Source organism: Nannospalax galili, unplaced genomic scaffold (genome assembly GCF_000622305.1).
Source record: "Nannospalax galili isolate Female #2095 unplaced genomic scaffold, S.galili_v1.0 scaffold886, whole genome shotgun sequence".
NCBI classification, from domain to species: domain Eukaryota; kingdom Metazoa; phylum Chordata; class Mammalia; order Rodentia; family Spalacidae; genus Nannospalax; species Nannospalax galili.
Window position 1 is genome coordinate 2359630 of NW_008355971.1, and position 12121 is coordinate 2371750.

At 45.0% G+C, this 12121-nt stretch overlaps 1 protein-coding gene across 2 annotated transcripts in view; it reads left to right on the forward strand.

Annotated features, from left to right (window-relative positions):
* The first annotated feature begins 5203 nt into the window (after positions 1-5203).
* The window catches only part of Supt5h (SPT5 homolog, DSIF elongation factor subunit), a 28423-nt gene continuing 21505 nt past the window's right edge, over positions 5204-12121 (forward strand). For both annotated transcript variants that reach the window (XM_008853963.2, XM_008853964.2), the window contains exons 1-2: positions 5204-5339; positions 5582-5665. In XM_008853963.2, coding sequence (XP_008852185.1) covers positions 5591-5665 — 75 coding nt within the window. In that variant the 5' untranslated portion in view covers positions 5204-5339; positions 5582-5590. The remainder of the gene's footprint in view (positions 5340-5581; positions 5666-12121) is intronic.

The window sequence follows — 12121 nt, forward strand, 5'->3', positions numbered from 1 at the left end:
AAAGACAACGTGCTTTTAATCCCAGCGGTCAGGAAGCAGAGACAGGCAGTAGATCTCCATGAGTTCCAGGTCAGCCTGATCTACATAGTTTGAGGCCAGGCAGCCAGGGCCACATAGTGGGACACTGTCAAAAAGAAGAACAAAAAAGAAAAAAAGAAGTAAGGAAAAGATAGGGCTGGAGAGACAGCTCAGTAGTTAAAAGCACATACTGCTCTTCCAGAGGACCCAAGTTTGGTTTCAGAATCCACACTAGGCAGCTTATAGCTGCCTGTAAGTCCAACTCCAGGAGATCTATGGGCACTATACTTTCATTCACAAACTCACACACATATACATATAATTTAAAAATAAGCAGCGAATGGGGCTGGAGAGATGGCTCGGTGGTTAAGAGCACTGACTGACTACTCTTGCAGAGGACCCATGTGGCGGCTCCGAACCATCCTTCAGGTCCAGTGTTATAGGATGGAGTTCACAAAAAATCACCAACACCACTTTAAGAATTAAAGTAGCAAGGTAAATTTTAATTTTCGACTGGCCAGGCTGTCTATCTCGGGAGTAGAAGCAGCCCTGATGATTGTCGGGATCAGAGTTTTTATAGGATTACAGAAATATTATTCAAACAGGACATTTGTGAACCAATCAGGTTTGTACAACATAGCAGAACTTTGACTCTATTAATCAACAACCAGTCATTATACAGACAAGTGATACAGTCATATAACTTGGCAATCAACTTTGTAATTTTAAAATTAGTCAACTCCCTAGCCATAACACGTATAGTAAGAAAGCTGGAATCAGCAGTTATGCGTGGTCATACAATAACAGGGTAACAAGGGTGGTCTTATGCCCTGTGTCAAGGTGACCCAAGATAGCAAGCGGATTACAGAAGCGAAAACAAGCTGGTTAGCCAGATGTATGATGTCTGGAATTAGCACATTCCATGATTCATGGCTAGGATAATTTCCCAAGACCCAAGGTTGCCCCCCTTTTCCTTCTGGTGTGGAGCAAAGTTGCTGCTAAAATGGCTCTGAACAAAATGGAGTAATTTAGGTAAGTTTGCTGAGCCAGTTCACAGGAGAATCTGAAGCCCTCTTCTGACCTCCCATGGCATTGTACGACACGGGTGCACTCACATACATGCAAGCAATATACTCATACACATAAAATAAAAATAAGAAATAAAGTGGCAGCTAGGGTGTTTCTTTTTTTTTCTTCCTTTTGGTCCTTTTGAGACAGGACTCCCCTATAGCTATGAAGTTGCTATGGAGACCAGACTGGCCTCATCCTCACAGAAATTTACCAGGCTCTACCTCCAGAGTGCTAGGATTAAAAGTGTGCATGAACCACACTCCACTGGGTTAGGGTGATTTTTGAGACAGGGTCTCCGTGTAGCCCCAGCTGGCCTGGAATTCACGATGTAGACCAGGCTGGCCTCGGACTTACAGAGATTCACCTGCCTCTGCCTCCCATGTGCTGGGATTAAAGGCAGGTGTCACCACAACCGGCCTTATTTTATTATTTTTAAAATTTTATGGATGTTTTTGGGGAGATAGGGTGTCACTATGTAGCCCTGACTGGCCTGGAACTCACTATGTAAACCAGAGATCCACCTGTCCCTGCCTCTAGAGTGCTAGGGCTAAAGGCGTGAGCTACCATGTCCAGCATTTATTTTTTGTTATTTAAATTATTTATTTACTATGGGTGTGGTGGCTCATGCCTGTAGTTCCAGCACTTGGGAGGCAGAGGCAGGTGGATCTGTGTGAGTTCAAGCCCAGCCTGGTCTACATAGTGAGTTCCAGGACAGCTGGGGCTATAGGGAGACCCTGCTTCAAAAAGACAAAAAAAATTATTTACTTATTCATTTTTATTTTATATGTATGAGTGTTTTGCCTGCATGTATGTAAGTGCACACGTGTCATGCAAAGCCCTCAGAGGCCAGAAGACGGCATTGGATCCAGATTCCCTGGAACTGAAGTTACAGATGGTTGTGAGCCACCACATGGGTGCTGGGAACTGAACCTGGGTCCTCTGGAAAAGCAGCCAGGGCTCTTAACTGCTGAACCATCTCTCCAGTCCCTTATTTTATTTTTTAAAGATTTATTTATTTGTATGTGTGTGGCCAGAAGAGGGCATCAGATCCCTTGGAGCTGCAGTTACATGAGTTGACAGAGCACCAGGCTTGTTGCTTTAGTGCTAGGTCCTGAACTCCTGTCCTCATGATTGCACAGCAAGTGCTCTTCAACAGCTGAGTCATCTCTCAAGCCCCTAAATCCACCTTAAAATCAACTTAGACTATACAGGAGAACAAGGTCTTGGACTGGGACTGTGGCTGTAGTTTAGTGGTAGTGTCCTTGCCTACCATGGGTGAAGCCTTGGGCTCCATCACCACCATTAAACATATTTATTTATCTAATTAATTAATTAATTAATTATTTTGGTCTTTTTGAGACAGGGTCTCCCTGTAGCCCCAACTGGCCTGGAACTCAGAGATCCACCTGCCTCTGACATCTGAGTGATGGGATTAAAAATGTGTGCCACCATACCTGTCTTACTAAACATATCTAAAAAGGCAAAACAACCAGTTACTTTACATTTATCCAAACTTGGGAGTCTTGGGTCTGCTGCTTTTGACTTTATTTTTGGGAGTTTCTGAGTTTGGCAAAATGAGTGCACTTATTGAGGCAGGACAGAAAGGCAGGGAAAATTTTGGGGATATGAAAAGAGAGAAACAGGTTGGAGAGACGGCTTAGCAGTTAAGAGCACTGGCTGCTCTTGCAGAAAACCTTGGGTTCAATTCCCAGCACCCACGTGGTGGCTAACAACATCTGTAAGTCCAGTTCCAGGGGATCCAACACCCTCTTCTGATCTCCCTGGGCACTGTGAGAAATGGGTGCACTTACATACATGCAGGCAATACACTCATACACATTAAAAGCAAAAATAATAAAATATTAAAAAAATATTTTATTGGATGCTGGGACTTGAACCAGGGTCCTCTGCAGGGGCAGTCAGTACTCTTAACCGCTGAGCCATCTCACCAGCCCCAATAATAAAAATTAAGAAAATATTTTATTTATTATTTTTATTTTATGTGTATGCATGTATTGCCCGCATGTAGGTAAGTGCACCGTGTCATGCAGTGCCTGCGGAGGACAGAAGAGGCCGTTAGATCCCCTGGAACTGGAGTTATAAACAGTTGTTAGCTGCCATGTAGTGCTGGGAATTGAACCTGGGTCTTCTGCAAGAACAGTCAGTGTTCTTAACCGCTGCACTCTCTCTCCAGCCCCCATAAAGTATTTTTAAAAAGAGAGAAACAAGTCCCTCACTGGAATCTGACTGAAGTCTTTGCCAGCTGGGAAGCAAAACTTCCATTGCAAATACTAACAGCTTGGGGTTCTTTCCCCTTCCCAGCCATAAACCTGCATTTCCTACAAATCTCACTGGAAAATTCCATTTAGAAGGAAAGGACAGGTATTAAACCCCTTGTGCAAAGCTAGTAGCTTGCGTTTTCACCTCAACAGAAATATATAATTCCATTCAAGAAATCTCCAGAACCACTTAGGTATCTCAACAGAAGGGAGAACACAGGAAAAAAAATGGGTTTCTCAGGAACTTTTTGAGATGTAACCTAAGAGTCACCAGTAGGAGATATCTCTATCTCTATCTATCTATCTATCTATCTATCTATCTATCTATCTATCTATCTATCTATCTATCATCTATCTATCTATCATCTATTTATCATCTATCATCTATCTATCTATCATCTATATGAGGTAATTACTTAGTCTCTCAGAGAAACCTGTACCCACATTTGGGTACACCTTACTATCCCTGTTATGGAAAAACTCTTCAGAAAAGTAAGAGATCAAGCATTTACCAAGAAGAGAGTCAGAAAGCCTGTTTATTCTGGTTCCATGCATGAGGTCCCAGAACTAGCAACAAAGGCTTCAAGATTTTCTGGGCCTTGAACAAAAGTACAGATGGGGATCAAATAGATATTTTACCTCATCATTTTAGGGCTAGCACTTTGGCCCTATGTTTCTTATCATGATGGGCCATGTTATCTCAGGAAAAATTCCTTCCTGACTTCACTGGGTCATCATAGCTTAAAAGGTAACTATCCCCAGGCATGGGCGGTGACATGGGACATCTGCTGTCTTTTGAGCTATAGCTAGGACAGGCCAATTGGGCTAAGACCCTGTCAAATGGTCATTGTAGTTTTCAAAAACAGATTATCACCAGCAGAAGTTCAGATATCTGACACATTTAATTTACACTTTTCTTGGACTCATTAAATCATTTGGTGAACTATCCATTCTCTTAGCTTTACTTTTTTTTTTTTTTGCGCCACCAAGTGGAAAGCATCCAGGTTCAAGATATTACAGAGTAATAAAACGTCCCATAAAAACATGGTAAAACATCTCAGGGTTGCATTTCAAGGTATCCACTCAGTAAAACAAAGGAAACTTCAAAATAGTCTAAATTTAAATTTAAAAGATTATATATGAGCGGCTGGAGAGATGGCTCAACGGTTAAGAGCACTGACTGCTCTCGCACAGGACCCAGGTTCGATTCCCAGCACCCACATGGAAGCTATGAATCGCCCATCCTTAACCCCAATTCCAGGGGAATCCGAAGCACTCTTCTGACCTCCGGGGCATTGCAGGACACGGGTGCACTCACATACATGCAGGCAATACACTCGTACACATAATAAAAATAAAATATTTTTAAAAATTATATGTGAATATAGAAAGCCATAAGACTAACTTTGTTTATCATCCCAATTTGGGTGTTTTACTTTCTTCTGAGTACCTCTCGCGTTTAAGCTTATATTAAAATGTCTTTCCTAAAACTTCTAGCTCTGTTTCACTAGCAAGTTCTGAAATTCTTTTCAGCACCCCCAGGAACTCCTAATTGGCTGGAGTCTAGTTTCCTAAAATCTAGGGGCACTCCTCAGGCTGCTGAAGGTGACTGTGTAGAGCTACGACTCTGTCCTTTCACCACTGACCTTTATCTCCTAGGGATGTTTTGAGGGCCTATTAGTAAATGAATAAACAGCTTACTCCATTGAAGTCTGACTTCCAAACTAGAAAGCTCTAGTAGCAGAGAACCGGTTCCTTTCTTTTGACCCTCTCAAGATGGCAGCTCTACGCTCCATTGCGCCCACTCTGCCACTCTCAATATGGCGTCCAGGAAGTGCGTTTACAGTACCAGCCCTAGAAATCTCGCGCTAAGCGAGGATAATGCGTGAGTTCTCGCGAGATAGCGATTCAGTCCAGCTAGGCGTTGTGCAAGCTGTTGCTGGAGCTGACTCCGCAGGTGGAAACGAGTAGGTAAGTGGGAATGCGGAGGTTGCTGTCCTGAGGCTGATGGGGATCCAGGAGGTGTACGACCGGATTCGGAGACTTGGAATGTGCTAGGTGGCGCGGGCCAAACTCGGGTCTGGATTGCCAGAACGAAGCTTCCGGAAGTGCGCCAAGGGATTTTTCTTCTCCCGTGGAACTGGCGGGGAAACTGAGGCTGGGGTGGAGCTCGCGGTTTTGGGCTACGCTGAGGCCGCTGTGTTCCTCTGCAGTAGTGGAAGATGTCGGACAGCGAAGACAGCAACTTCTCCGAGGAGGAGGACAGCGAGCGCAGCAGCGAGGCGGAGGAGGCCGAGGTATGTGGCCGGGGCTCTTGGGGGAAGACAGTGTGCCTGGGGACAGGGACAAGGCAGAGGCCCCTGCAGGAGCCCAGAAACACTCAACGGCTGGGCGCTTCCAGGGTGTCAAGAGTAGGAGGAAAAGAGGAGCAGAAGGACGGATTCTGGAAGATGAGGGTGCGCCGGGTATACTGACGTAGGTGATGGGTTTAAAGGGCCTGTTGAGTGCATAAGTACCATTCGCTTTTACTTTCAGCATATCTAATATTTACACTTAATCCATCCCCAAGACAGCTTATTATGTATATGCAAATAATCCCCAACTCCTACAAGATTTTTCTGTGTATTTTTTGTTTTTGTGAGGTTAGATCGTGCTATATAGTGCTCTGTAGCGTTGACTGGCCTGGAACTCACTGTGTAGACCAGGTTGGCTTCCAACTTGGATAATTTTACTGCCTATGCCTCCTGAATGCTGGGATTATAGGTGTGCACCAGCCTAACACCTAAAATCTCAAATCAGGTCTGATCCCAAACTGTTAGCCCGAGAGAACCCCTTCTAGCACCCTGGAGAAAAGTTGAGCATAAAAGGGGAGTAGAGAGACCTGACTGAATTTGATCAGAATGAGTCAGAGTGACATTTTGATGAAGGCTTGCTGAAGCGAGGAGTGAGTCATGTGGGTATCTCTTTTGTTTGTTTCTTTTCATGCTGGTGATAGAATGCAGGGCCTTGTGCATGCTAGGCTCTGCCACTGATCTCCATTCCCAGTCTTCCTGTGGACATCTTGAAGAAAAGTGTTCCAGCAAAGGACCATCATCAGAACAGTTGGGAGCAGGTCTGCTGTGGTCCAGAAGCAAAGGGGTCCAATTTGGCTGGATCAAGTGACCTATACCAAAGAAGTAACAGGAATCAAAGCATATGAATTGCTATTATTTTGAGATAGGGTCTCACCATGGCTGGCCTAGGAACTCACTATGTAAATCAGGTTGGCTTCAAACTCATAGAGATCCACCTGCCTTTGCCTCTGGAGTGTTGGGATTAAAGGTGTGTGCTACCATGCCTGGATATATACATATTTTGTCTTTTTGAGACAGGGTCTCCCTGCAGCCCCAGCTGGCCTGGAACTCCTCACTTATGTAGACCAAGCTGGCCTGGATCTCACAGAGAGTGCTAGAACTAAAGGCCAGCATGTCTGGCTCTGGATATTTTTTAATGGTTAGGAAAAGAGGTTTATTTTTGGTTTATGGTTCTGATATAAGACCAATTGGCCATGTGTGATGATGGCCAAATGTTATGATGATTCCCTACTGGGAGCTGAAACAGGGCCGCCTGGGTAGAAGCCAGAATTCCTAACTGCTAGCCCATGTAGACACTACATATTTCTGTTTTATTTACTTGTAAGACACGTAAATATTTGAGTATCTATTACTAAGTTCTAGTTCCTTCCCAGGTGCCAGAGAAGTAGCGTGCAAGGCAAGCCTATGATTTTGTGGAATTGGTGTTTGGTTGGCAGCAGGCCAGTAACTGAAGAGCTGATGGGTGATTATAGGTGTCCAGTTTGATACAAGGAATCGAAATGCCATTTACTACTGAGCCACACCTCCAGCCCTTAAATTTACTTTTTTGTTTTAGAAATAGTGTCTTACTCTGCAGCCCACGCTAGCTCTGAATTCAAAACCTCTTCCTGTTCAGCTTCCCCAGTGCTGGGATTGTGTGTGTGTGCCGCCTTGGCTTACATTTCCTTTTTGTTCTCCTTACTTTTATTGTTCATTTTGTCACATTTTCATGCTTACATACTGTACTTTGCTCCTATTCTCCTCCCTCTTCTGTCTTTTCTTTCTTTTTTCTTAACACAGGGTTTCATATTGTAATCCAGGCTGGCTTTAAATTCCTGGCAGTCCTGCTTCAGTTGGGATTGCTGCTGTGGACCACCATGGCCTGTATCATCTGTCTTTTTTTCGGGTAGGGGGAGAGTTGAGACTGAGACTAAGTCTTAGGTTGCCCATAGCCTTGAACTTGCTCTGTAGCTAAGGATGCTCTTAAACTCCTGATCTTCCTGCCTCTTCCTCCCAAGGATTCACCCTTCCTCTTTTTATTTATTTTTTTATTTTTTGCATCTTTTTGAGATGGAACTCACTATGTAGACCAGGATGGCCTTGAATTCACAGAGATCTGCCTGCCTCTTCCTCCCGAGTGCTGGGATTAAAGGTGTGCGCTACCATGCCCGGCTTTTTTTTTTTTTTTTTAAATAATAGTGCTGGGGATGGAACCCAGAGCATTGTGCATGCTAAGTATAAGCTGTACCACTGAGCCACACTTCCCTTAAAGTGCATGTGTGCCTGCGTGTGTGTGTGTGTCGGGGATACTTGGGAAAGAAACCCAGAACCTCGAAAATGGTGAGTGCTGGGCCACTGAGCTATATCACTAGGCCCTAAATTTACTTTTTTTTTTTTTGGTCTTTTTGAGACAGGGTCTCCTTGTAGCCCCAGCTGACCTGGAACTCGCTATGTAGACCAGGCTGGCCTGGAACTCACAGAGATCGGCCTGCCTCTGCCTCCCAAGTGCTGGGATTAAAGGTGTGCCACCACCACGCCCAGCTAAATTTACTTTTTTTAAAAAAAAAATTTATTATTTTTATTTTATGTGTATGTGTGTATTGCCTGCCTGTATATAAGTGCACCCGTGTCATGCAATGCCTTAGGAGGACAGAAGAGGCTGTCAGATCTCCTGGAACTGGTGTTAGGGACAGTTGTTAGCTGCCATGTGGGTGCTGGGATTTGCACCTGGGTCTTCTGCAAGAACAGTCAGTGTTTTTAACCACTGAGCCATCTCTTCAGCCCCTAAATTTACTTTTAACTTTTTGTTTTGATTTATTCGTTTTTATTTTTATGTGTATGAGTGTTTTGGGCCTTAGGCATGCTAGGCAAGTGTTCTGCTGCTGAGCTCGCCCGGCTGCTCTTTTCATTCAGGGCTGTCCTCCAGGGCTGGGACATCAGTGCCATTTATCATCTTGCTTGCCTTGTGGCAGGGTTCAGGAAAGGAAAGGTTTACAGACTGTCATGAGAGCACTGTGCTTAGGGCTGTGGGTTTCCATTCACGTGCCCACTTCCTTATGTGACCTGCTAGTCCTCTGTTTGCTTTTGGTTGTCAGGTCTTGTGCATTTGGGTGAGCCCTCTGCTTTCAGGGAAGCATTGAGATACCGGGGTGGTGTGGAGCAAGTGAGAGAGTGACAGAACTAGTTTTTGTTCCAAGCCGTAGCTCTGGGTCCTTGACAGTGACTCATGGCTTCAAGTCACTGCCTGGCAGTTGAGGCCTGGTGGTAATGAGACCAGGGCTCCCGGTTTCTTCCTTGCAGAGGTTTGCACTGTGCAAGTCTCACTTCCCTAGTACCAAGTCAGACTCATGAGTCACCTCCCGACATCAGGCTGCTGACACCAGGCGAGACTGGAGGGCAGTGTGAGGCCTGCCACCACGCTGGAGACAGGGCCAGGTGTTGACTCAGGTTCTGTAGATAGGCAGGTTGTCAGGTAAACAGTGAGCTGTTTGCTGTTGAAGGAGGCAGAGGGCTTCCTATTCCCAGCCCCAGGAACCTGCTTGTTCATTGAGGAAGTGCTCCCAGAGTTCTGGTGTGGCTCCCAGCCTCCCTTACTGAGGTAACTGCTTGGGCTGAGATGTTTTTGTAGAGTGTATGTAGTGACTGCAGGGGCGTTGAGGGCAGTGGGACAAGAACTCTGCAGCGTGCCACCTACTAGGGTCCCTAAGAGCGCTGCCTCCTGAATGCTGGGATTAAAGCTGTATGCCACCATGCTGGACCCATTATCTTTCTTTTTCAAAACATTTCTTTTTATTTCAGAATTTTATGCAATATATTAGTCATATTCACCACCCTCTCCTCTTAGCTCCTCTCGGGTCCCCCCAGATCTACCTCTCCACGCCTACCTCAACTTCTTGTCCTCTTTTATTATTTTTATTTTTTGGGGTCTTTTTGAGACAGGGTCTCCGTGTAGCCCCAGCTGGCCTGGAACTCACTATGTAGACCAGGCTGGCCTTGAATTTACAGAGATCCACCTGCCTCTGCCTCTGGTGCTGGGATTAAAGACATGAGCCACCACACCCAGCTGGTGTCCTCTTTTTTTTTTTAAATAATTATTCATTATTTTTATTTTATGTGTATGCCTCTATTGCCTGCATGTAGGTAAGTGCACCCATGTCATGCAATGTCCTCGGAGGTCAGAAGAGGCTGTTGGATCCCTTGGGACTGGAGTTACGGACAGTTGTTAGCTGCTGTGTGGGTGTTGGGATTTGAACCCGGGTCTTCTGCAAGAACAACCAGTGTTCTTAACTGCTGAGCTATCTCTTTAGCCCTCTTATCCTCTTTTTAAAAAAATTATTTTTATTTTATGTGCATGAGTGTTTTGCTTGCATGCATATAAATGTACCTATGTTGTACACTGCCTGTGGAGGCCAGAAGAGGGCGTTGGATCGCCTGGAACTAAAGGTATAAACAGTTGTTAACCATTATGTGGGTGCTGGAACTGAACCTGGGTCCTCTGCAAGAGCAGCCAGTACTCTTACCTGCTGAGCCATCTCTCCAGCCCCTCATTTTTTGGATCCACTGAGTCTAAGAAGTGCTGCCTGCCTACATGGGCATCCGCACCCCTAGAGAAAATGACTCCCTCCTTCAGTAGCTCAGCTAGGAATTGAGTCCCTCCCTTATAGCTCCAGCTGATCTAGAACTCTATGTAGACCAGGCTGGCCTCAAATTCACAGAGATCCACCTGTCTCTGCCTCCCAAGTGCTGGGAGTAAAGGCATGTGGTGGAACTTTTGTCTGCCTTGATCTTGTGCAGGTAGCCACAGCTGCTCTGAGTTCCTGAGTGCTTCAGCCATGCCATGTCCAGTAGATGACGCTTCACAGCATGCCACTGCTCCTCCAGCTCTTACTTTCTTTCCAGCTCCTCTTCCTCAGTGTTCCCTAAGCTTTGTGGGGGTTGATAGAGATTTCTCATGACTGAGCACTCAGCAGTCACTTCTCATACATTTGATCAGTTATGAGTCTCTTCATTAAGCACTACCCAGTGCAAAGAAACCTTGACCAAGGTAGAGAGTTTGAAGTCTCCATGGTGGGGAAGTCATGGCAGTGATGGCATGAGACAGCTGGTTTATTGCACAGAAATGCAGGTGACCCCAACACTACTTCATCCCCCCCAATCATGGATGACACCTCATAGGGTTTGTATGTGGTTGTTTGAAAGTGGGTCTTACTTGTAGCCTTTGGTTGGCCCTGGAGAGCATCATGCAACTCACCCTTGAACTTTGGATGACCCTCCTGCCTCTGCCTCCCAAGTGCTGGGATCAAAGGCGTGTGCCACCACACTCAGTTGTGTCTCTTAAATTAGTTTAAAATGTAAGTGAAGGTCTAGGGAGATGGCTCAGCAGTTAAGAGCACTTGTTGCTCTCCAGAGGACCTGGGTTCAAGTTCCAGCACCCATGTTGAGTGGCTCACAGCTGCCTGTAACTCCAGCTCCAGGGTATTCAGTGCACTCTTCTGGCTTTACAGGTACCTGCACTGGCACTGATGCGTAGTTAAAAAATGAAAATAAGGGACTGGAGAGATGGCTCAGCAGTTAAGAACACTGGCTGTTCTTCCAGAGTTCAATTTCCAGCACCCAAATGGCAGCTAACAACTGTCCAAAACTTCAGTTCGAGGGAATCTGACATCCTCTTTTGGCCTCTGTGGGTACCGCATGCAGGCAAAATACCTGTACACATAAGATAAAAAAAATAAATAAAATTTAAAAAAAATTGAAATATGAATGTAAATGAACTTAAAATACTACTAAATTGAGTATAGTGGACACACAGAGACATGCACATAAATAAAGAAAATAATAATAAATCTTTTTAAAAAAACAGGAAAGAATTTGTTGGGACAAGAAATACCTCAGGTGGAGGAGGGGGATGAGAGGATAGTCCGGGCTCTATGATCAAAGTAGATACATACCTATGAAATTGAGAAAGTATAAACCATCTGTAATAAATAAATGAAATAAAAGTGTTGGGCAAAATGTTGTAGCCGGGCGTGGTGGCGCACGCCTTTAATCCCAGCACTTGGGAGTTAGAGGCAGGCGGCTCTTTGTGAGTTTAAGGCCAGCCTGGTCTACATAGTGAGTTCCAGGATAGCTGGGGCTACAGGAAGACCCTGTCTCAAAAAGACCAAAAAAACAAAAAAACAAAAAAAAGGTTGTAGTGTTGGAGCTGGAGAGATGACTCAACAGTTAAGAACACTGGTTGTTCCTACAGAAGACCTGGGTTTGAATCCCAGCACCCACATGGCAGCTAACAACTATCCATAACTCCAGTCCTAGGGGATCTGACAGCCTCTTCTGACCTCCTCAGGCATTGCATGACATGGGTGCACTTACCTACATGCAGGCAATACATACATACACATAAAATAAAAATAATAATTAAAA